The sequence below is a fragment of the Bombyx mandarina genome, chromosome 15 (assembly GCF_030267445.1).
Source record: "Bombyx mandarina strain Sakado chromosome 15, ASM3026744v2".
Classification (NCBI taxonomy): Eukaryota; Metazoa; Arthropoda; class Insecta; order Lepidoptera; family Bombycidae; genus Bombyx; species Bombyx mandarina.
In genome coordinates this window covers 7,739,399-7,765,953 of record NC_143221.1, presented here as the reverse complement: position 1 = coordinate 7,765,953, position 26,555 = coordinate 7,739,399, and the positions used below count along the sequence as shown (strand labels likewise).

At 35.1% G+C, this 26,555-nt stretch overlaps 1 protein-coding gene across 43 annotated transcripts in view; it reads right to left on the bottom strand.

The window, feature by feature from the left end:
- Window positions 1–26,555, bottom strand: part of C3G (C3G guanyl-nucleotide exchange factor) — a 46,460-nt gene that overhangs the window by 14,108 nt on the left and 5,797 nt on the right. For 7 of the 43 annotated variants that reach the window (XM_089733172.1, XM_089733178.1, XM_089733174.1 and 4 more), the window contains exons 1-16: window positions 18,671–20,216; window positions 14,877–15,045; window positions 10,878–10,986; window positions 10,680–10,788; window positions 10,135–10,449; window positions 8,794–8,935; window positions 8,114–8,194; window positions 7,579–7,712; window positions 6,527–6,623; window positions 5,844–5,951; window positions 5,473–5,583; window positions 4,565–4,678; window positions 3,499–3,599; window positions 2,387–2,410; window positions 579–684; window positions 78–182 (exon numbers count right to left, since the gene is read on the bottom strand). In XM_089733172.1, the coding sequence (XP_089589298.1) occupies window positions 78–182; window positions 579–684; window positions 2,387–2,410; window positions 3,499–3,599; window positions 4,565–4,678; window positions 5,473–5,583; window positions 5,844–5,951; window positions 6,527–6,623; window positions 7,579–7,712; window positions 8,114–8,194; window positions 8,794–8,935; window positions 10,135–10,449; window positions 10,680–10,788; window positions 10,878–10,986; window positions 14,877–15,045; window positions 18,671–19,325 (2,480 nt within the window). In that variant the 5' untranslated portion in view covers window positions 19,326–20,216. Of the gene's footprint in view, window positions 1–77; window positions 183–578; window positions 685–2,386; window positions 2,411–3,498; window positions 3,600–4,564; window positions 4,679–5,472; window positions 5,584–5,843; window positions 5,952–6,526; window positions 6,624–7,578; window positions 7,713–8,113; window positions 8,195–8,793; window positions 8,936–10,134; window positions 10,450–10,679; window positions 10,789–10,877; window positions 10,987–11,938; window positions 12,204–14,876; window positions 15,046–16,646; window positions 16,895–18,670; window positions 20,217–26,555 lie in introns of those variants that run through there. The other 36 variants (XM_089733182.1, XM_089733184.1, XM_089733186.1 and 33 more) reach the window with 17 other exon arrangements.

The window sequence follows — 26,555 nt, the reverse complement described above, 5'->3', positions numbered from 1 at the left end:
ACGTACGGACAAATGTAAGTTATACTGCGTCACTGCGACGCATTATTCATACATAAACTCGATTTTGACGGACATACCTCAAGGGCGGATTCCCAAAGTGTTGTACTGTAAACGATTGAGCTATAGACCTTTGAACTTGTTGTCTCTGAACGCTAATCACACCTGCACTTGTGTGTTGAGAACTGAAAAAAAACATAAAAATATTAGGCTATTTAATTTTGTTTTTGTTTGATATTAATTCAACTTACCTATCTATTTATCTATATATATATAAATGAAATGCTGTTCGTTAGTCTCGCGAAAACTAGAGAACGGCTGGACCGATTTGGCTAATTTTAGTCTTGAATTATTTGTGGAAGTCCAGAGAAAGTTTAAAAAGTAGATAAATATATGAAAATGCTCGGAGTTAAATAAGAAGAACAATTTTGTTTTCCCTTTGATGTGTCCCCCGTCGGACGGATTCCTTTTGTTTTAAGTTTATTTTATACAAAAGTTTAGGTCTTTTATTTATCAATTGAGGCACTACGAAGTCTGCCGGGTCAGCTAGTTTGTTAAAAACTGAGAAAAAAAACACTAACCTGGCCAAATTGTACGTGTGTATGGAATGTCGGAACATATCGGGCGGTGCGGCCGCGTTGTTCGGCGGGTGACTACAGTTACCGAACATTTCCATGTACGCCATTACTGCACAAACACAAATTTCTGGTTAAAGGATATAAAGACGCATCAAGTGTTACAAAATTCACGTGATTTTTAAAATAACTAAAAAAATATACATTTATTTATTATAATAGAATTTATTACAATTTTTACTCAACAAGCTAGAGCTTTGTGTTTATTTATTTATTTAATGCTTTCAATAACTTCAAGTGAATTTTGTACACTACTAGCATTATGATTTAATGAAAAGTAATCACGCTATGGTTGTGGACATGAAATACGTGCGTTGTATGTACAATGAGCCGCCAAATGAACACCGAACAAAGCAAGAACGCATTATAATGAAGCACTAAGTAAGTTCATAAGTGATAATTAGCTACGTCGCGTATATTCGACAATACGCTATTTCAAGCTGCGATATACCAATTAGCGGAAATAAATACATTTCTACGTTTAAAGCAAGGCAGGCTTATCGTGATAAATGCGAAGATTGTTCATCAATTTATTTTTAAGAGAAATCTCTTTGCGGTAAAAATAAAATTTAGGCGTCGGTTATTTAACTCCTAACATTTTGAAACATAGATTTTAAGTCTTAGATAATTGAGATTATCCTAAGCTTCAACGCCAAAGCAATTCTATTATACATACTTTACAGAATATATATGTGTTGTTTAGTACTTTGTCCAGAAAAATAAAAGTGCGATGTTCAAGAATTTACTAACACAATGAAGGTGAACTGCAAAATTTTCTACCAATACCATAATTATATTTAATTATCTAGTTTCTCTGAACCGTTCCGAAAACGAAGACAAAAATTAGTACTACTTATTGCGTACACAATTAAAAGAACATAATCGAAACACATTTCTATACGCAATGTACCACATCCAAAAATCAGCAGACGCGCAATAGTCAAGGTTTATGTCGTTGACCCCTGTCTATAGATTAGTTTGTGGATGCACGAAAAATGAATAACAAAAGTATTACATATAGCTTTGCTTAGTATATTAGAAACTGTTTCGGCTTACGTAAACGCATTTCGAAACATTTTCCTAATTTGAGAGCCCTTCCCGTTCATTGTGTATTACACTCAAGGCTTCGTATTGAACACTTTTTATATGAATTAAATTATGAATCAAGAGTATTTCATAACAATTTATTTACATATTGTTTTTTTGTTAGTGACAATGTAATGATGTAAAACGAATTAGTCAACATTGGTAGCGTTTAGGAGACCTCTTGATGGTTATCATGAGGGATCAACTTCAAAACAAAGATTGCTTCAAGCACACTTAAATTATCTATATAACTCCAATGTCATTTAATGGAGTGGATCTCTAGTTTTAAAAAAAAAACACAAAACACGACATCAGGATCAATTATGTTTTCGTATTATTTAAAGGTCCCCATAGTGTTTAAATCAATCAAATCAAATCAAAAAAAATTTATTCAACATAAATGAAAGTAGACACTTGTTGAACGTCAAAAAGAACTACCGCCAATTCCCAAACACTAGCCTCCGTCCTGAGAGGAACTGGCAAGAAACTCAGCGGGCATGTCTTTTTTTTTAAATATTAGTTTTTTTTTAAATATTCGTTCGTTTGTTCGTTGTAGTCATAAAAAAAGAAATTCAATAGAGTTTTATGATCGACGAAACATAATTGATTCCCATCGTGTTTTGCACCAGAGCCATCGTGTAGCGCGTTTCATGCATAGATCCACTCACCGCTGTAGGCGACGCTTTGGAACACTGCGGCGCCGCACCGACAAAGACAAACATGCCGTTATAGCCCCAACATACAATATATATAACATTTACATTCAAGTACCCTCCAGGACAGACAGACACCCATTCAATGACACAATCGCAGACGTTATTACATTCCAGAGTGCAGTGAGCGCGTGAGGATGAACTGACAGCCAGTAACGATGGACCATACTGACACATCGAGAACAGACCCATGCAAGTAGTGAAAGTTTGAGGGTAGTTTCATAATTTACATATTATAATTTTTTTTTTTTTTTTTAAAAACGCAAAGTCGACATCATGAAATGTAATATGTTTGATTCAAGAAATTAAAAAAATACTATTGGTATTTATTTGTTAATTGTAATGGTTTTGAAATTTCGCTAAGTACCAAAAAAGGAGATTGCATTTAATTAGTTTAAAAAATCCAGAAACAATTATTTTTCTCAAACAAATTTTATACTCTGATTCCCAATAGATTATGAAGTTATTTCTAAACGTACATAATCACAATGTACCGTTCTTAAGCATTAATTCTTCATAATTCAAAGTATTAACAATATCTTGTAAAAATATGCAAATTTCAGCACAATTTTTTTTTCATTTTATGTTTAGTGTTATGTCATCAAACACGTACGTATTACGTGATGTTATCATGTTTTGATATATATTTCCTTCAGGATAGTAAAACAATTGAATATTAAAATTCTTACACATTTTAAATAACTTTTCTTTAATGCGTATCATAATCTGTATTTTCTATGTTATCTATAGAAAATATAAACATTGTACACAAAAATAAAATTATATATCCTGTTGAAATACACAAGGAAGAACTTTACCTCGGTATGAAACTAATAACTATAGACATACATACACAAATATTCCAAATTTCTAGTTCACATGGTTAAACAAACTATTTCGACAACTGTCATACGGAATTTCTTAGATCAGTTAAACAAATAAATTATAAACAAAATCAGATATTCAATTCGGCTATTTCTCGCAATACGTGTTAATCTAATTATTATTGAATATCTGAAAATGCTTACAGATACTTTTTATGTAATAAAAAATATCGATATACTCACTGTGTTTTTTCTTTAGCGGCAATGGTGGGGGCCTCGGTGGATGGTGATCAGCTAATGTGTGCGGCCTGGCATCGCCGTGCAGAGAACATACCGGGTTCGATCTAAACACATATTATTATTAACACTTTTTAGCTCAAACAATTTTCATTCAACCAATTTTTTTTTGTGTCCAAAAATATTTAACTCGACTTGTAAACAAAAATATATATTTAAAACAATGGAAAAATGTGGGACGTATTACGGCATCACAACATTGTGTAAATCTAAAAATGATCTCGCTTAGCGGATCAGACGAGCAATTAACTCAGCCAAGCGTCACGCCTAAACGACAAGTTACTTAATGCAACCTTTGCAGAATTACATTCGTTGGCCAACAACGAGCACTTTATTTTACTCTCACTTTTACCTCAATAAAACTCAGAAGTCATTTTAAAATTTGTTTGATTTTCTCCAGCTTTAGCAATATTTGCACTTTAGTAAATGTCATACGAATGTTAAAACATTACAGACGCGTTTACCAAACGTGAGCTACATGATGTCGAGGGGTGAAAGGCTGTTTGGTTTAAGCGACATTTTGGTTGATACGCGACATTTATCATTGTAATTAAAGGTTTGTTTTATGTTTTACCTGAAGATTTTTATTGTTATGATTTTTTCCAAATTTTTATCTTTAAATGGCTGTCCTACAAAGTCGTAAGAATGTCGCATAAACCAAATAGCCTTTCAACCCTCGATATGTACATGGTTTAAAAAACAATAGTTAGAACTGCACCTGTCCAGATAAATGAACGAATATTATTTTACAAATATTTGTAACTAGCCGTACTCGCCCGCTTCGCTGGGTATTTAAAATGAACATTATTATTTCCAACAAAGAGTCCAACACTCATATAAATATTAGCTATCCATTAAGTACATGTATTTTTTACATGGACACCAAGTTTCAAATCAATCGGATGCATGGTTCAGTAGTTATAACGGAACATCAGTAAAAACCACTAGATTTATATATTAGTATAGATAAGTTAGTATAGATAAAAAATAAAAAAAACGAATAAATATATACCTGATTTCGACATTCGGGAAGTGTTGCTGTACGTCGGCTCGAATGTTGCGCCTCGTCTTGGCGGGCAGCTCCGGTGGAGTCTCGCTCTCGTCTGAAGTAATGCTCGCCAGTCTGCTGGAAGCATTGCGAAGAACACAAATTGCCTAAGCCGTTAGGAAGTCGAACTTCAAATACGAAGCCGATTTACTGGTGTGACATGACTGTCGTTCTGTTCGTTAACACTAAACATACCATAACGGGTCAAATGACCCATTTTGAACTTTTGTATTGAAAATGCATGTATCATCTTGTTGCTTTTGCGCACTTCATGACCTTTTCTTACCAATTAATCTACTGGTATTATATTATTTCTTTTTGTTTTGTTTTGTTTGTTTTTAGTATCACTTGTCATATGACACGGTATATACCGTTATCTATCCGCTATGGTATAAAAAGGGAACCAGTAAGTGTTGGTATGATTAGTGTTAATTATTGTGACTTTTAACTTGGTCATAAATTCGAAACATATTATTGCATTTTTACAAAACCACTGAATCATTGTTGAACACCTTTTTTGTACCTATTGTGGTTTATATAAATTGACTGTTTCAAGCTTTTGAGTCATTTACAACGTCAAATTAGCCACTCTGAAGAATCACAGTCGGCACAAAATTCTGACAAATAAATGGATGAAAATTTATGTTAATCAAATATTACAACAATTGTGAATTAAGTTGGTTTAAAAAAAAATGTTAAAATTGACAAAAAAAGGAACGAAAACAATTATTGTCTTAGCTCAAAAACCTATTTTAACTGAACTTTTATAATGGAACACGATATTCAGAAAATACATTAAATTCTAATTAAAATAGGTTATTTGAGCGAACCGTTTACAGTGTGAAGGTAACGATGAGGGTGTGGACACTCACTGCGAGGAATGGTGCGTGATACATTGGTTCATGTTTGTTACATTCATGCGGCTCTCAAAACTTTGCACTGTGCACCTCATTTCGCTCACACAGTCTGTACTGTTAAAAGTACTGCAAAAACAATAACAACAAGCTTAACAGAGATATTTCAGTTCAGACCAATCCTCCTAAACGCCATAATAAGTTAGTCTTTCAATTTCATAAATACTAACTCAAAGTCTGTCTGAAATATCTCTGTGGAGAAACACAAAACAATACAAAATGTAAAACGAACAAAACATTAGGTATAAGAAAGATTGATTGTGCAATTAATTTATGAAATGTAATTAAACACAATGATAATCGATCGACAAATGCACGAAAACACGTACCTATCCGTATGGCTGGAGTAATGATGCGAAGAGAATGAAGACGTGAAACTGTGCTCTGTTGATATCTCAGCGTGTCCCACAGAAACGAATCCAGACTCGTTTGAGAAACTGTTCATATCAATTTTTCATTGTAGAAACACAAAATAATGTTTAAATCGAGTTATATTTGCTTGAACGTTCGAGCCAACACCAGTATTATAATTATACGAGCCGTAGGTACCCACCCGCCCGCTTCGCTGGGCATTTAAAATTAACATTATTATTTATTGTCATTATTATTAGGGGGTCCAACACTCATATAAATATTAGCCTATCTATTAAGTACATGTATTTTCTACATGGATACCAAGTTTCAAGTCAATCGGATGCATGGTTCAGTAGTTATAAAGGAACATCCATAAAAACCACTGTAGATTTATAAATTTAGTATAGATTGTTGACTGATTAACAAGCATAAAAAAAAAAAAAATTACATTATGAATGTGTTCGTTTAAGAAATAATCGATTCGTTTGCGCGTAGAATTTTCAAAATAAATACTCTCTGGTAAGTTACAAATAACATTTACAACCTTAAATAATTAATGCAAAAATGACTGTGCACTGACTGGACTTGTATTGGAAAAATAAGTAGACTTTGATCGACCATGAGGGGAAATAATAATAATTAACTGTATTAGACATACCGATTATGGTTCGAGTTCAAGTGAGCAGAGTTCAAATGTGATTCGTGTGACTCCATTGAGGTACGTACGTCATTTCCGTTGCTGCAGCTACATAGCCCTGAAATGAAGATATTTATTATTTTATTATTTATTTGTCTTTATTTCACTTGGTTTCGTACGTTTGGTGGTCGATTGTCAACTTGACGACAAGAAAACTTGCACGGTGCCATCAAAAAACAATAGATGCTTCGGAAGCTATTCCAAAAAATTACTTAAGAATTTTTTTAATTAAACTAGCCGTACTCGCCCGCTGCACTATATTATTAGGGATTTAAAAATTAAAATTAACATGAAATTTTATTGTCATTATTATTAGGGAGTCCAACGCTCATATAAATATTAGCCTATCCATTAAGTACATGTATTTTCTACATGGATACCAAGTTTCAAGTCAATCGGATGCACGGTTCAGTAGTTATAACGGAACATCCGCTGTAGATTTATATATTAGTATAGATATAGATTTTAACTACTGTTCTTGATTATTTATACAGCACACATTCCTTGCATTCATATAATTGATATAATATTTCGTATCCATGTTGTTATTGTACTTGACTTAGTTTGCCAGTCTGACGTCAACCCTTCTTATGAACATCAATCAGGACGCGGCCTAATCAATCAGATTTGGAATTACTCGGAGGGGACTCACGGGACGGATGATGGGGACGCAATGCGATTGAAGGTGACCGGAATCTGACATTCCTATATTCTAATAGCAAGACAGGAAATACTTCACTATACTCATTTAATGCTCTTATACAAAGCTATCTATTGTATACAATATAAATATATTTAAGTACCATTTTCGATTTAGGTACTATTTTTCTTTGTTTGTCAATTCGTTAATAATAGTTTTCAAATGTTGATAAAGAAACAAAAGTGAAATGAGTCATGCATAAACTGAATCTTGAGGTGCCGGATTATGGTTTAATTTCGGTCATTGGAAAAACAGTGGTAAATACAAATAGTAATTATGTAATCGTCATCTGAAGTTAGTTCTTGTCACTCACCAGAAACGTCGTTATTTTGTTGCGAAATGAAAACATTATCGTGGTTAGATGAGTCATGGTGGTTTCTATCCTCGTCGTTCGAAATATTCAACATAGAATCCAGGGACCCGCTGCTGTGTGACTGCAGAGACAACCTTAAAAAATATAGGCATACTCAACGTTTATAAACAAATTATTTTTAAACTCTATGTTAAAACTTGTTGAAGTTGAACTTCTTGTGCTATGAGAGTAAAAATTTAGGACAGGATTTGAGTCCCACAATTTTGTACTTCGATTTCAATCTAAATTTCGGTCCCTATTTCTCTCTGCCGTCAAAGAAGTTTCACTTCTGTCGCGTGTATCGAGTCGCACACGCGTCTTTTTTAAATATAGTAAATATGTTTTTATATTTATGTAAATATGTTGTTATAGTTAGTTACTAAAATGAGTGATTGATCTGGAAATGCTCATATGTTATAATGAAATTTGCACTATCTAATTTCAAGTCATATCTTAGTGAACATCATTAAGCATGAGCTAGGAAGTAATGAATTACCTATCAATAGACAAGCCCAGTAGGGAGCTGTCGTTGTTAGACTTGCGCTTAGGCGGCAGAGGTGGGGCGAACTCGATTTTCCTGTAACATATAATTCCACTCTCACTCGTTCCTCGAGAACATATCTAAGAGAAAGCTAACATATCGAATTGTTTACTTTCGTTTTGGTGTCAAAGCCCTTCTTTCCGTTCAAATACCGTTGAATGATCGTGAAACGCGAGTTGCAATAATGCTCAATACATTTAAAAGTATTATCTCTTAATTATGGCTCATATAAAACTTTCGAGTCGTTTAATTAATTACCGGTGGTCGGGCGTTTTGTGCGCACTTGTCACTAGCCTGCCTGTTTCTAAGTAAATCACGTATCCCAATTTAAAGAAAAGGACAGCCATTCATTATTACAATAATTGAGACTGCGTTGGTAACATTCCAATTTTGGTGGTAATACGTTCCGATTATTACTTAGCACCGGATTAGACGTAAGATAGTCTTCCCGTTTATAACATTAAAGAAAAATCTTACGTATCAATTTGACATTTTATTATAAAGGGTTCGCCATTGTGTTCGTTTACATAGCTTTATTTGCAAACAATCGTGTAGGACCGAGAGCCATTTTTCCTGTTGTTAGACCAAATATACCTATTTTATTGATAGATGATTTAGTTAATGCTTAGACTAACCGATTGGGTCTCGCAGGTTTGGGGGGCGGCGTGTCGGGCGCGTCCAGAACCGACTCCGAGGAATGGGAGGCGCGCACGCCGCCTGCCTCATTGCCGGGTTCACCTGTCAATAGTGAACGTTCTTTGGGTGTTAATGGTATATCTGGAAGAAAAAGAAAAAATGCAATTGTGCAAATCATTGAAAGTCAATTGATACATTATCGTGATTGCTTTGCACTCGCATAATGAAATTCTCATATCGATAACGTCCATTGATAATCGATTAAAAGCTGAGTAAAATCAAAACGGGTGTTGCTTTATTCGAATATGTATGCGAAACTATATATATGTATCTTACTGGTGGTAGGACCTCTTGTGTACCACCACCCTGCCTATTTCTGCCGTGAAGCAGTAACGCGTTTCGGTTTGAAGGGTGGGGCAGCCGTTCTAACTATACTTGAGACCTTAGAACTTATATCTCAAGGTGAGTGGCGCATTTACGTTGTAGATGTCTAAGGGCTCCAGTAACCACTTAACATCAGGTGGTCTGTGAGCTCGTCCACCCATCTAAGCAATAAAAAAAATGTTTTTTGTAGGACAACATTGCTCTCACAAATAACAAACGCACTGTTGCCATTGACGTGACTATTAACCGAAATTCGAATTTCAAAAGTATCGTGAATAAAGTATTACAATGTCAGAAAGGCGATTACGACTGTCTAATGGCAATCGTGTCGAATCTGTCTGTATTGTTGCACACACATGCCAAAACCGTACACGGTCGTCCGCAGAATTGTGAAACACGAAATGCGGTCGTGTACCTAATTGGTCAAATTAACGAATCGACGAGAAAAGAGATCACATTTGATTCGCTGTCGTCCTTAATATATATATATATATTATACAATCAAACTCTACAGGATAATACGATTATACCATTACATCGGCGTAGTTACAACATCCAATTATGAGGAACTAAAGGGAAATTTTAATATGTAACGTGCGCGTGCTCCGAAATGCTTTTGGCATGTTGATTAATTCGATCGAGCAGTAACGTATTCAATGTAATAACTGTATTATGTTCATATAAAGCTTTTTTTCTTTTTTTTTATTGCTTAGATGGGTGGACGAGCTCACAGCCCACCTGGTGTTAAATGGTTACTGGAGCCCATAGACATTCACAACGTAAATACGCCACCCACCTTGAGATGTAAGTTCTAAAGTCTCAAGTATAATTACAACAGCTGCCCCACCCTTCAAACCGAAACGCATTACTGCTTCACGGCAGAAATAGGCGGGGTGCTGGTACCCACCCGCGCGGACTCACAAGATGTCTTGTCACCAGTAAACCACCTCTCTCACCTGGCAATGAATTTCTTTGTGTAGAGGATCTGGGCGACACGAGGGCCGGTCGGGGCGACAGCGCCGGTCGCGTCATGTGCTGTTGGGCTAGCGCGGCGACTTCTTCCACGGCGGAAGTCACGCCTTTAACAATCGAACTGACGTGATCGGGCGACAGGGCTGCGACCGACGTATCTAATTCCTCGTTGCTGGCGTCCGAGCGTAAGCTGACCGCGGTGATTTCGTCGCACAAACGTATCAACTTTGCGAGAGCCGCACAAAGACGTTTAACGGCGCTCGTGAGAGGAGGCGACCTACTGCAGTACGGTTTTATTGCTGGAAACGAATACTGTACTGTTACTTGAGTTTGTAAATTTTATAGTTCATATCGACAAATCGATTGTTACGGTAGTCAATTATAGGATTATAAATAGAAATCAATGTTAAAGTGTTTTGATTTAGCTTACGCTTCAGTTTTATGTAATTCTAATTAAGTAATAATCTAATATCGTTAATGTAACACTGATTGAGAACTGTAAAGTGAAATTTTAACTGTCAATCAATACCTTTATGTATGTTCGCAATGGATTCGAACACGATCGTGCCATTGTCAGGAAGCATTTCCAATTTCCTCTTTGTTATCACGTCCGAGAAGTGTTTCAAGCCGAATGTTACCTAAATCGAACAATAAAACTGATTCAATAACAAAGCGCCTTTTCACGGACCAACGGTCGCTACGTAGAAAAATTATTTTAATATCCAACCTCTTTGACGAGCCGTTCTAACTCTTTGGCGGGCGTGACTTCCCCCTCCTCGGCTGTATTAGATTTCGCCCCCATATTCCGAAGCTTCGGACTGAGGGGTGAATGGGAACTGAAACAATTTTTTTTGCTTTTCTATAAAATAAATGTAAAACTAAAATAAGTTGTTAATAATAATATGATATTACGTGGCTTTGTCTCGCGTCTATAGTAACTAAGTAAAACGCAAACATTTCATATCATGGAAACACATCTAAATATCTATTGTGTAATATTTTAAAACGCGTGCAAATAGCTCGAAAACGTCAGTCAGTAGTCGGCATGTGTTGCGAAAGAATTCTGCTTTGTATGCAAGTCCACACACCTCTTCGTTTATACAAAGCTGATTTATATTTGACATTCAATTAGGTCCCGGTTCGTTTTACTGCGCGTGCCAATGAACGTTCAAACAACATACGCTCAATATAAATAGATAATATTAACTCGTTCGACAGCCATTGTCCGTGACGACACACTGGCACAACGACCATTATAGTGAAAACGTACACCCAAAGCCTTGTGTTAAGTTTGTTTTGCTTTTTCCATAAACTAGCGGTTTTAATTTTCTACGTGATCAGCTATAGTCCAAACGGTAAATGATATTTATCGTAGACTAACGAGCTAAACAGCTATACGGCCAACAGTTTCATTCCAATTTCCTTTGTAGGTATAAAATTATTGTAGAATTCAAAACAAAATTTAACTAAATACATCAGAGTAATAATAAGTACTAGCCGAACTCACCCGCTTCGCTGGGCATTTCAAATTGACATTATTATTTATTGTCATTATTATTAGAGAGTTCAACACTCATATAAATATTATCCATTCCTATCCATTAAGTACATACATGTATTTTCTACATGGATACCAAGTTTCAAGTCAATCGGATGCATGGTTCAGTAGTTATAACGGAACATCCGTAAAAACCACTGTACATTTATATATTAGTATAGATTTAAATGCTAATCGAACGATAGTTAACGAAAAAATTTATTTAATAAAATAAAATATTACAATCATACCGTTTTCCATTGTAAACAAATCTTTGGTGAAGCTTGTTTGTACGTTTGTTGAACCAGTCGCCGACTGGCGAGCGCGTCGCATTCGACATTTATCAAAAACACCGAGCAAGACCTACACTTGAAGCGGAACGAGCACCGCGTCTTTGTGGACACTGTATGACAGACTACTTTCGAACCTCACTCGGTCATAACAAAAACGGTCCACCCGCGACACAATAAATAAAAAAAAAGCGTTTCAGTCACGCTGACAGGCTGCCCGCCGACATTAAAATGTAATCACTTAACATTGCACGCACCAAACTAATGAGATTTCAGCGGACAATGTACTAATGAGTACGACACTCGCAGGTCGCGATCGTGACTCATAATTACATCCACATAATATAATGGAATGTCTGCGTTAATATCACCACTATACGTTATGTTATAAGCGATGTGCAATTGGTTAACAACACAGATATTTTGTTTATGCGACCACTTTACTTAATTAATAACCAATGTAAGAAAAACTGTTCTTCCCTCAATCAGATAAAACTGTTAAATGAGTGAAACTTTCTTGTATCACTGTCTGTCAAGATATCAGAGTTATGTATTTAAATTTATCTTTGTAAGATAAGATGTAGTTTACAGTTTGAAAATTTCAATATATTATGCTTGTATACGACGTGATAACGTAACTGTGTGTAAATATTTTTTTACGTCAGCCTTCGAATTTCCCCAGTATTAGTAAGTAGTAAATGGTTATGAAAATATTGAAACACGTGTAATTTTTTTACTAATTTTCACGAGTTATTAAAGGGCAAGACGAGAAACGATACCTTTGTAAATTAGAGTTCTATTGTAGAACAGCAAACTCCTTCATGACATATTTTTTATGCATATGCACATATGCATATGAAGAATGACAATGTCCAAATGGATAATATTAACTAAATGATACTAAGCTAGAAATTGTTTTTTTTTTTCAAGTTTAAAAAGAAACGCTGTTACAACTTTCATAAAATTTTGTAATAATATTGAAACGAGTGTCACGCTTCGCTCTAACTATCTATAGCGAATTGAACGAAAAGCATTCATGAAAGTGAGCCAACTGGCCTACGAACTGGTACAATGATAGAAATCTTCGATGGAATTCTAAAAACCATACCAAGTATCGCCATTATCGATTGAACGGTTTAGGGACGCATAGAGAACAAACGTAAGAAAAAATAATTTATGTAAACAATTTTTGTATCAATATTTTTTATAGATTTTGCTGACTGCTCCCTTAACTCTCAATGCATGCAGAACAAAGAGGCGAACTGGAGCTTGGATTGAAAATACATATTTATTTTAATGTCAAAATAGACGTTGTATTTCTCGATTTCACTAAAACTGTACACTTGTAATTTATGTTTTTTTTTTTTCAATGTAAATTGTCAAACGCTGTCTTTGCACGCTCTATGTCCGGAAATGTGTCAATTTTCTTAGTTTAACAATTTTAATCAGTATCTATAAAGTTCGATGTGTTTATGTATGTACATATGTATTTTGTATGTTCCCTGGTGACTCGAAAATGGCTGAATCGATTTCGATGAAATTTTCAGGGAATCTTCAGATTGATCTTGCAGGTAATCCAGTGTCTGGTTTCCTAGCGTTCGGATCAAAGTAAATACAAAGATCGGCCCTGCCAGTAAAGCGGGCCTGGTCTTACCAATTAACTTTATTTATGAAACGGTATAAAATATTATATTTATCCTCTAGTGTGATTGTCATGGAAGAAACAGGAGAATATTGAATGTTTTGAAATTGTTTGTTGTTATTTGTTCCTCTTAAAACTATTCGGTAATGTCCTACTACACATAATTGGGTTTGTGAAAAAAAAAATTTTTTGTTATAAATGGAAAGATCATTTATTAGTTTTATAGCAAAACTTTTTTTTTTAATTTTTTTTCGCAATAGTTCAATAGTTATTTCAAAGTAAAAATTAATTTTTGAATCCAGTACCGAAGACACGCCGACAGCTCCCGATCAAACCCGAGCGCGTGTGACGTCATAATGTTAGTTTTCCCTCATTGCGGTTCATATAGAAATAATAAGTACAGTGTTTTGATCTATTTAATTTTGTTGTCACTGTTAAATATTCAAATATTTATATTGAAAATGTCGAACCTCAAAAGTTATCGTTCTTGTTTTGTACCATTATGCATGAATACTACAAAAACATCTCCTGAAAAAATGTTTTTAAATGTTTCCCAAGATAACAAATGTCGAAATAAATGGTTTCAAGCAGTGTACCGTGATAATCCCAAAACAAAATCGATTTTTTTTTTGTTCTGAAGATCATTTCGACGTAAGTATTTCTTATCACCACCAAAATATGGAAATTTATAATCCTCAAGAACTAAACATTGATGCCGTATCAGCCAATACTGTTGAAAATATTGGTGTTGATTTTGATTAATATTATCAGATTTTGCCTTAATAAATCCTTTATCACACATAGCTAATCGTAACCAACTAACAACTTGTTTTTTAGCAATACATTTTCAATATTATTGTCTAGTCACGTGTAGTAGCCGTGAACGCTATACTGTTAATAAATAGCTATAGCATTATGACGTCACAACTATGCTAACCAATCATGGCGCGTTTATACGTCATGTGATTTTTCTTAAATTCTATAAATTTTTAATTCTTTATAACTAATTGAAAAGAAAAAGAAAAAAAGTTTTTTGCATTAAATATCCATATTATTACTAATAAAGTTTTAAAATACAGTTAAAAAATCGACTTTTTGTTCAAATTCCCAATTATGTATTCAATTTAAAGTACTAAGTTAAGGAAAACATTTCAAACAGAACGTGACGTAAACATTTTCGTCATTCTTCTTAGATCGGGATCAAATGCATGCAATACCATAATACAAGAACCTAAAAAGACTATAATATAAACGTACCGAACAGCAGATGAAAGATGCGGTTGATGGTGCTGCTGAGCCGGTGAACGCATATTCGAAATACGCTCGAGGAGATCGTCTTTGAAGGAACGCGCTCGCCTCGCCAACTTGTTGGCACCGCGCAGAGATCCACGATGCCCTGAACCCGGATCGCCAGTGGCTTCACCCTCTGTTAATACGGACGATAAAGATACAACAAACAAATAATATAATTACCCTTAATGTGCGAAGATATGGGAATGGTATTCGACAAACTCACAATATTACTAAGTTCTACGATCCTCTTTTTTTTTCTTCTACTTAATGGTCTAGAGACCATATCAGCGTAACCTTAACTAGTAGGTGAGCTCACGAGGCTCAAACCTGACGATGTTGCTAACACGAACCCTAGCAAGAGCCGTGCTTCGCAGAATCTGCCAGTTCTGCCACCGGATCGGAAACGGGACCCACTGAGAAGATCCGACGAGTAACTCAGTGGGCTATGTCTGTCGGTTAATTTACTCGCAGAGCCCTTCGTCGCAAGCGACGGGTCCGACGAGAACGATGACCGGTGTTTAGGGTACCTAAAAGCACCGTTAGTGGATCGGGAGGATCCGAAATGACGTGACGATCCTCGAACACCATTGCTCCTACGAGTATATAATTTGATTAATCTGTATTAGAATTGATTTATGGTCGACACCAATTTTTTATTATAAATTCCCTATCGTAATATTTTATGATTGCGCATCTTACTTACGCACGTAGCGCAATGAGTTATATACTCGGTACTACCTATATAGTCACGAAATATTACATTACGAAACATCATTTGATTCATATGAATACATAGTTATTAGTTAGCCTTCGCCAGTTGTCCCTCACCGGAAAATCCCCCGCTTTAGGCTCCGTTGTATTTTTCCTTAATCATCAAAAACGTCAATCAGGTAGGTATTCTCGGATACATTTCTATTGACATACATTTTTGACAAAACGTAACAACATGGCGATAATTTATTAATAACAATGCTTGGAAGAAATAGTTACAATTATCACCATTTAATATTTTAAGGGTCAGATTCAACCATACGATACGATACAAAGAGTATTATATACGAAGCTGGAATACAATGTCGAAATAATTTTCATCGTCCAATCCCAATTACGTTATATCAAATTGGCAGTATGAAGTAATCACTCTAATAACATCTGGTGCTTACCTTGTTGGTAACCTTGTGATTCAATAAGTCAAATAGAAAATAACAACTCTAAAATCGTAGTGTTATACAGTGCATACCAATGAATTAAAAAAAAATGTAACCATATTTTTTTTAATAGCAAAACGCTGTATTTTTGACAATTGCGTTACTTGATTGATTTGTAGCATCGCATTTTTTTTATGCGATTATAGACTATTCGAATTTGCTTATATGGATTCAACAAGGGCAAATGTTTTAAGCGAGAATTTATAAAGTCAAGGTTTAATTATAACCTTACCTCAAGGTAATGTTTAGAGTAAATATAAAGCACATTATCCAACAAGTTACAGATAGCCAGAATAGAATCCTTACACCAAATACGTTATTTTTGAATAAAAATAGAAAAGGGACACATGTTTATTTATTTATTTATTCCGAAATAATAGGATTAAGTTTCATAAAAAACTAAAACTACATTAAAATAAACAAGTAGCAAACACAAACCAATGAATAAGGAAATATATTTAAAGATACGTTAACGAAATACTTAAAAGGATATTATTAAATTATTGTGTGTGAACAAAGTACGTACCGAGCAATGACTCAAATCAAAAGGCAGGCTTTTTATCACAAATACTTTTAGTTTAATATCACTTTGGGTCCAAATAGAAAATCCACATATTATTTACCAATAAACTTTAAATTAGAATGCAACACGAGTTGTAAACATTTTATCAATGTAATGGCGGTGACGCTCAGTTTATAAATAAACGCGAAGGCGACAGGAGGACGCAAGTCGTGGCGTCGACTGAATTGAACCAGTGAACCTCTACACACTGCATCGCGACAGACCGTCGCCTTGGGTCATACTCGCTTCCCAAGCCGGAGTGCGTCACTACTCAATACACACACATCACAATATCATAAAATGCACACTAAATATTGACGCTCTCTACTTAGCATGCAGTTCGGGTATAACGCTTGTCCTGTCACGGTCAGTCGTCCCTTAAACTTAAGGACAATATTTTTTTTCATTAAATACGTTTTGCTTTGGGTATTAACTGTAACAAACATATATTATGTACATATATTTTCAATGTGTTTTTAATTTCAAATCAGGAAGCTTTTTAGCGTGTTTACGTAATATCATATCCATTTGAAAAATAGCAAAGTAAGTACACACCAATATCATTAATAAATAAGAAAGTCCAGAAAACGAAAGTCGATCTAATCAATATGTACGGATACAGTGAGATCTAAGATTTATCAAAACTGGTCGAAAAATAATGTCGATTTTAGAAAATGAAAGTTGTTTTCAACCTCTATCTCAGAATTAACAAAACATACCATAAACCATACCATATTTTTTTCTTTTTTTTTGGATACAGACAGGTGGTAGCCCCTAGGCCTTTCCAGCTTTACGAGGACGGGTGGGAGAGCAAAGGATCAGCGAAGCCTAGCTACTGCCTGAGCGCCGAAGAAGGCCTAACATTTGAAGGGCAGCTTCGCAAACGCATCCACTGGCAAACCATAGTTGCTACCCACTGAGTAATACCACCGAGAAACTCAGAAGGCTAATGTAATGAACTAGGTGTCACGTTGAACTCTCTTCGAAACGTTCGACGAGTACGGTGAACCGTGATATAATAACATTAGTATCGCGAATCTCTTAAATTATTTATTTATTTCAAGAATGACATTAACTAATACATAAACAAGAATACACAATTTAGTCTTCTGCTGAATACATGACAACTAATTTGGAATTCGCTTACTTTTTAACAATAATGTATTGAATGTAATTATGTTTTTTCACGGCCTTTATTTAACATTACTCTAACAATAGTACAGTTTTCCCGCGTCTATTACGTTATATTATACAAGATCATCAATGAGAATCAATGTACCTATAACCTCCACTCATGCCTGTGTAACTAGAAAGTAGTTTTTCCGATGATTTCCTGGGAAGAAAGGTCTGCTTTTAAAAGCATGACTTTATAGTAGCTTTACTAACTTTACTAATGTTGTCTTAGTTTTTGAATTTTGATACTAGATTTGAATTCTTAGCCGAATAAAATTTCTGTATTAGATTTTTTAATCTTCTGAATGTTTTCTTTTAAGTTTGTTAAACTTTGTAATGAGATCGCCAGTCCCTGACCTTTATACTCATTTGTAGATGAAATTAAAACTTTTCTTCTTTTTTGGTAAACACTATGTAAGACTTCCATGACAAGCGCACGTCTGCAAATGGAATAATTTAAATCCAATGGTTTTTCTTGAGTGTCCCATGGTTTTTATTGGTCAAATTTAGGATTCCAGGAGTGACCTACGCATACTGGTACCCCAGACAAGTTTCTAAATATACACTAGCTATATGTCAACCATCTACTGCAAAATCAGTAGAATACACGCTTCGGTAATTTTACGTAATTTTTATTCATTTAAATAAAGTTTTTTATTTATTCTAAATTTCTTTTCTACTTAATTCAAGTATCTAAATGTTTATTAAACAAATAGCTTTGTTTGATGTTATACCTAACGTTATATAATTTCAACACTTTCATTTAACTGAGTTTCTATTAACTAATAAGTTATATAATATTGGCCGAAACATACCATTCACAGATTTGCCACAAGCGACGTCATTATTTATTTGACGGTATACGCCTGCTGCCGGAGCTAAGTTGCTACACGAAATTCCACATTGAGGTGATCGCCGGTGAGCATCAACTATTGAATAAGAATTCCTGTTATCGTCTTTGCACGTAGAAGGCAATCGTTCTCCTGAAGGCGGCCCTGAGTACTTCACTTTTCTGTCATCCGTTAAATTCTGTAAACTGGTGCCGTATCGTATTTTATCTTTGAAAACACCGTTCTTGTTTTCGCGTCTAATCGTCAAATTATCAAAACTTTTACAAGAGCTTAGTGGGAGTACATTATTATTTCTTATATCATAATATTTGTTAGGATCAAACGTGCTTATGCACGGATAATGGTCCACTATTATATCAGGTTTCTTGTACTTGCAGTTCAGAGATTGTAAATCTCCATTTGAACGAGGCGCATAACGATGAGTCCGATGCTTAAAATTCTTGATGATATTTCTCTTAATGACAGCTGATGAGGCTTTGTCCTCCAAAGAATTTAATACTTCATTACTATGTAGCAACGTCAAAGGACTAGATCCACTTTTGTACACACGATAACTACGTTTATTTCTTCGCTGATTAGCATTATCATCGTGAATAAAACTTTCATCATAGTGCGGCATTGTTGGCGTTTTTCCACAATTTTCAACGAAACACAATATTTAAATCCTTTTAATTCACAAATGAGCAATATTGACAGCAGTTTCCAAACATTGTACTAGTACACGATCAGATTCACTCACTGAGATTGTAACAAAACTTCTTATAATTTCACCACCTTTTTACATCAAAAGATCACATGCCACTGAAGTAGCTGGCCGTCGATAAAGTATCAAACCTTCGAGTCGTCAGACTCAGAAATAGCATGTACAGTGGATATATACAATTAGATCATTATTTATTTACAGTGAGCGTCCGCGTCGGTCGGCGGAGTCTGGACGATCGTCATGTTAACATTTATAAGTCGGCAGTGTGTATCTCCGATATGGAGAAAACATGTCCAGCTGATTTCGCAATGCCGACTAGTACAGTCGTCGATCACCTGATTTCTCGTTTGTAACTTGAGATTTTATAGGAACATACTGGTTTATATCACATTGATATACCCATGTCAAATAAGCTCTTTTAAATCATGTCTGAATGTCAAAAGTAACTTGCTCGTCGACGTAATAAAAACATTTAAACGTTTTCTTAATACGCATAAAGCTTTCCTGTCGAATTACACTTTTTTCTCAAATTCTTTGTATTTTGTATTTTATACACTATTCACTAAAACCAACTCGAATGCAACTCGTATACTGAAGGAAAAAGGTAATTTTCTTTAAATTTGCCTCCGCCACATTACTAAAAAAACTTTTATTACGCCTATATACATATAATGGTTTGTGCATACATTCACTACACAATAAATCGTAGAACGAAACAAGTGCGTTTACGACAAATGCTTTCGTTCGATTATAAAAGCTGCGAATTGTGTGAAAACCGGCGGCGGCTTAGGACGTCGCGACACCACTGCGGCCGCACTCCACAGACGGCGTTGGCGCACCATCAAGAGTGAAAGTGTCGAGCGCATCTCTGGCATCTTTGGCTGTGCCTATGTCTGCCCTTTGAGTTCAACACTTCTATGCAGATACCTTAAGTACTTATTTTCCCTAAGGCAAAAATGTGTTCTAATTTTATTATGAATTGTCGATACGGTTGGTGGTTATCACCAAATTACATGTTTTTGCCGCGAAAAATTCATGTGTTCTAATTTTAATGGTAGATTAGCCGTAATAAATAATAATAATATTTCTTCTTCAGATTCCAAAAAGATTGATTTTATGGTGTCTAAAGAGTCCTTTATAAATTTAACAAAAGACATATCGTGACCGAAGTCAATAAAATTAAATCTATACTAATATTATAAAGCTGAAGAGTTTGTTTGTTTGAAAGCGCTAATCTGAAGAACTACTGGTTTTTGAATTTGGTATTTGAAAAACTATATCAGTGTTAGATAGCTCATTTATCGAGGAAGACTATACTATATAACATCACACTAAAACTAATACAAGTGGAGCACCAATAAAGAATGTTCAAAATCGGAGTTTTTTCCCCTTTTTTGAGCTTCCGCTGCGTGCGCTGCAGAAACTGTTAAAATTTCGCTAAAATAATGTACGATAGAATTGTTTCCCTTTAAAAGATCAAAAAACAGTCCACGACAGCATGTGTCTATATGTTAAGTTTGGCTCACTATAACGTTTTTTATGCTAACCAAATTTGTTCTAAAATAAAGCATTATTTGTGAACTATCTATTCCACGCGGACGATGTCGCGGGCGAAAGCTATTTATGATAAAATGATCCACACGTGACGAAAACCGAAGCAACTTGGCCAAAACATTAAGAAAACATGTTAACGATTAACAGAAATAAATGTTGATGTCAATTATAATTAAGTTTTAATCGTATTTTGATTCTTAGCTCTACGTCATTTGTTATTTTCAAAGTACCCGGTTATTAAGTCTCTTTTTTATTGCTTAGATGTATATAATAATACTTACTACTTAATAAAATACTATTCGTTGGAAAAATTGGCAATCTTTTAAATTACTTTTAGTTCAAAGATTTTTACGAAATGCAAAGTAGGTAGATAGTAAATTTCGTCGTCGTGGCCTAAAGTATAAGACGTCCGGTGCATTCGTGTGTAGCGATGTACAGGTGTTCGTATCCCGCAGGCGGGTAACAATTTTTCTAACGAAATACGTAATTAGCAAATGTTCGCGATTAACTTCCACGGTGAAGGAATAACATGGTGTAATAAAAATCAAACCAGCAAAATTATAATTTGCGTAATTACTGGGGGAAGGTAGGACCTCTTGTGAGTCCGCACGGGTAGGTACCATCACCCTGCCTATTTCTGCCGTGAAGCAGTAACGCGTTTCGGTTTGAAGGGTAGGGCAGCCGTTGTAACTATACCTACTGAGAACTTAAAACTCATATCTCAAGCTGGGTGGCGGCATTTACGTTTTAGACGTCTATGGGCTCCGGTAGCCACATAACACCAGGTGGGATGTGAGCTCGTCCAACCGTCCAACGTCCAATGCAATAAATAAAAATAAAAAATTTGGTTATTCGAAAAATTTATAAACGATCACTATGCAAATTAATTGAAACTTGAAAGCAATAATTTATAAATTCATTCAAATTTTAAATTTCATATTTGCGTTTTAACATCTAATTTGTTATGAATGCATGCAATTGGACGCCAAATATAGTCTGTTCTGTAAACTAAAACCAACTCCGATAGCGATACACACCAGCAACCATTGAGCGCAACATATTATGTACATAGATTATACAAAATTAGCCAACCATACAGAGAGGAAATACCATTCAATCCGTCTAAATCAGCGATTCGCTGGACAATGGTTCATCCAAATTCCGAACGCATGCCATTCACATCCCACAATCCGCAATACGTATACGTACAAATGTTGGATACGTTGCAATAATAGGCGAATGCACTCGCGCCCGAGAATGGTGCTAAAAATGTATGCCAGTTGACCGTTGTTACAGTACCAGGTACATGTTGAATTATAATGAGCAAGTTGACAATCACATAGAAGTAAAGTTACGCAGAGAAAGAACCAAAACCTCAATTGGAATTCGCCATTTAGATTTAAATTGTTAATGAAAGAAGATACATCAAGTCACGCTCAAGCTACCACTTTCTCATCATTTTAAAACTTGATTTAGAAAGAAAACTAAAAGTTCCGTGTTGAGTAGTACAATTTTCTTTCAGCTTCAACACTATATTCAAATATTGCATTTAATTTCATAACTAGGTAACAGTATGAATTACATTGGTCGGTATTTTAAGCGTTGTGTTAGAATTTTCTTCCGACAGAAGCTCGCCACGATCGATACACCAGTCTACGTTTTAACTACGGGTCGCGTAACTTACTTTCCAATAAAATAGCTGCAATCGTGATACCTCACCTAACGGGATTGTCTACTATTAGGCGACTTGTCCGATCATTACACTCTAGTATACTTCGGTGCCAATTCTAAATTATATATAGTCAATACTTATTATTAATGGTCGCAGTAGGTAGATTGATTTTATATACTTGCGTCAAGATATAATATGGACAAGCCATTTTATCCATATTGTGCGGAAGGTACGTTATATTCTGATCTTATTTTCTCTGATATATGATGAAGAGGATGCGCCAAACATGTTACACGTTTCATTTCAGGTAAATATCAGCGTAGATTGATATTATTAATACGTTTTTCACCTTAAACACAGATTCATGCTAATTTCAAAATTCCGGAACAAATATAATAAATATGAAGTTCCGGTATTTTGGAGGCATCTCCATATTATCCTCTACGTTTGACGTCAACGCCCTTAAATCAATCTACCTACTCCGACCTCTGCTTATTATAGTCAAACTCATTTTTAAATATATATTTTCAGCTACATTTTTTACCTATTTAATATACAAACGAAGGATTTAGTTTTTATTGCACGCTTTTATTTGTATTCGAAGACCGACGTTTTTAAAGTCCTTGTTAAGTGATTACCGTCGCTTATGAATGACAGAAATCATGCTGTAAAAGTCACTGAATAAACGCAGACAAAAACAGGTGAACTCTACTCTGTTGGCACTTTGTGCGATCATAAAAGGAGATGTCGCCATCATCTTTATTTTCATTAATTACACAATAATTCCAGCAGGCACTCTCCGTGTACTACAACTAACTATAGAAAAAACGAACATCAAATCTCCAGTAAGTCCAGAGTTATTTATAAATCATTGTAACCTTTAGGCACTAAAATGTGATTGGACAATAAAATCTGTACGTCCTGAGTTTGGTTAAACGTTTACAAAGAAATCGCTATTTGCAACATTCCAAAAAATACCATAACATATTCGTGCATGCATCGAAGGTTGAAAACCTTTCAATAGCAATTTGTCAATTCATATAATTGACCATAACTGCGTACAGTAATTCACACGCGAATTTTCTCACGTATGCTTCTGGCTCGTCTGAAGAATGTTACGAAATCAGTATAAATTCAGGCTAGATCAAAATGATCATCATAACCTAACCATAATTAACTGAATAAGAATGTTGCCTTTGGATACCCAGCATAAACTATCGATTTATCATATTATACATATTTTACATTGTTTTCGAAGTGATATATATACCTAGTCAGGTCATAAATTCTGTCACATGTTTAATGTAAAATAATTGAAACAAGTTTATTCATTATGTAACCATTCATATACCAAAATGAACTTAACAAAACATAGATTCTTATGACACTAAAGTTTATTCAAAATTACCTCCGTGATTTTGAATACAGGCCTTCAATCTGCGCGGCCAGTCGTCTATCGCAGCACGAACGAGGTCCATGTCAATATCGGCGGCTGCCCTAATCAAGGATGTCTTGAGTGACTCCAAATTAGGATGAGGCTTTGAGCACGCCTTTTCCTCCAAGTGTTGCCATATCTTGTAAACTAACGGATTCAAATCTGGACTGGAGGAGGGCCAGTCTTCGTGCCGGATGAAGTCGATTTCACGCGCCGCCAGCGCCAGTCTTGTGTGCTCTTCGCTCTATGAGCTGGCGCCGAATCTTGTTGGAATACCCAGTGCCTGTTATTGAACATGGTATGAGAAACAGGTTCCACAAGGTTCGTCAGGACTGTATTTTGATACACAACTGCATTCGTTTTTACACCTTTCTCACAAACCTCACCTCTAACCTCTGTTAAGCCCCAATAAGAAACTCCCAACCATACCATGAGCGAGGATGGAAAATGACCTCGTTGGACACGCGGAATACGGTTGCTCGCTTCTTCACTACTGTGTGCGTACACCTTATCATTTTGTTTGTTGTAGCACTCTTCTACGGTAAAAAAATTTTCGTCCGAAAAAAGAATTTCCCGATATTTTTGCCCGCGTACCGCTTCAACAAAGCGCGGCATCTCTTCAGTCTCAGGTCCATGAGACGAGCATTCAAACGATGTCCTGTTTTTCTTCGATATGCCCGAAGCCCTAAGTCTTCATTTAACACCCTTTTCACCGTGGTTCTGCTTAACCCCATCTGAAGGGCCAACAGTTTCTGCTTACGTTTGGGATTTCTTTGAATTCGCGCCTTCACGGCTTTTATCACTGCTGGAGTCCTAACAGACCGAGGACGACCACTTCTTGACCTGTCATCTACACTAGAGTCTTCATTGTATCGTTTGATGGTACGATAAACAAATCTTTTGGTTATGTTCAAATTTTTCAGTATGTTAAAAATTTGAATTGGCGCGTAACCGCAACGATGCAACGCAATAACTGCAACACGGTCTTCTTTAAGCGTCCACTCCATATTTAAAAATGAGTAAAATTCTAAAAGTATACATTTTTATTTTCATGAACAATTCGAAATTCGAATTCAATAAACTTTTTTGTGGCCAGCATTCTAAAAGAAAAGTTTTTACTGTGTGACAATACTTATGACCTGACTAGTTATAGGCCTATAACAGTACTTCATTCAATATTTTACAAGATTCTTGCAAAAAAAATATTAATTGTATCTGTGAAATAACTGAAATATTTACATTCGCATTCTTAAACTTAATTTGCACTTAAAGCAATAATCTATTTCGATAACTTTAAGTATTCGTATAAACATGAACGTTTTTTTAATATGATTTCCGAACATAATTCGGCTTAAATGCACGATTATGAAATGCACTATTAAGCTTTAAGCTCTAAGCCGTGAACTGATATCACAGTTATTTTTAAATATATAAGTTGGAAGAACCCGTATACATAGTACCAACCCTTCAATACTTGTTAACAATTACAAACAAGTTTCTAAGGCCTTAAATCTTTCACTTTCATTACAACTATTTCGGATATAAACAGACCCCATAATTGATTCAAGACAATGGAGGAAAGATAAATCCTGAGTATCGTCATCAACATCTCGACAAAGTAAAATCAAGTTTGCATCGTTCAAAGCATTTGCAAAGAGCACTATTACGTGAGCGCTTTTGTGATCGAGATAACGTGTGGCAAGTGCAAATGGGCACGGCATAACGGGTCTCTATTTCAGGGGAACATTATGAAATAGCTCGAATAACTGTTACAAATGTACTCCGTGCCACAAGACGAGAACGCCTCACTAACCGCAACAAAACGAAATGGGTATAAAGAAAATTATGATTTTCTTAGGAATCTCTTATTATTACTACCATATTTTTTACGCACTGTAATGGGAATTTAATATTGCCTTTCCTTCGAATGAATAGTTATAACTGTTTTAATTCAATGTTTCCACACCTATTACCCAGTTTAAATTATTTGATTGCCTTTGGGAAACAGCCACAGCTTGAATAGGTCATTATTCAGAAACTGCAAAATGTGAGTATTCGTGACACCCCAAGTTTTAACTATAGTAGCACTATAGTAGGACAACCCACTCTTGTTAATCATTCTTGTTTGGTAAATGAAATAATTTTCTATGAGTTATCATAGAAATTTATTTTCTACTTTTTAATTCAGCTAGCTAAAACTCAAAAACAAGTTCTTTAATTTTTAAATGTCTAACTTAAGTATTAATTTAAATATCATTCGTTTCTTCACGTCGCATAGGTGATACTTTTTTTGTCCATTGAATGCTCAAAAGGAGCACATTAATTTTCATATTTAAATTTGACCACAAATTTATAAATAACTTTCTATTTAACGGCTTTATAACTAAGTAAGTAATTAGTTTGCTCTACATAAGGTACATGCACTTTGTTTAACAAACCAAATGAGGTAATTTTAATAATGTATAATAATTAATTACGAGCCTTA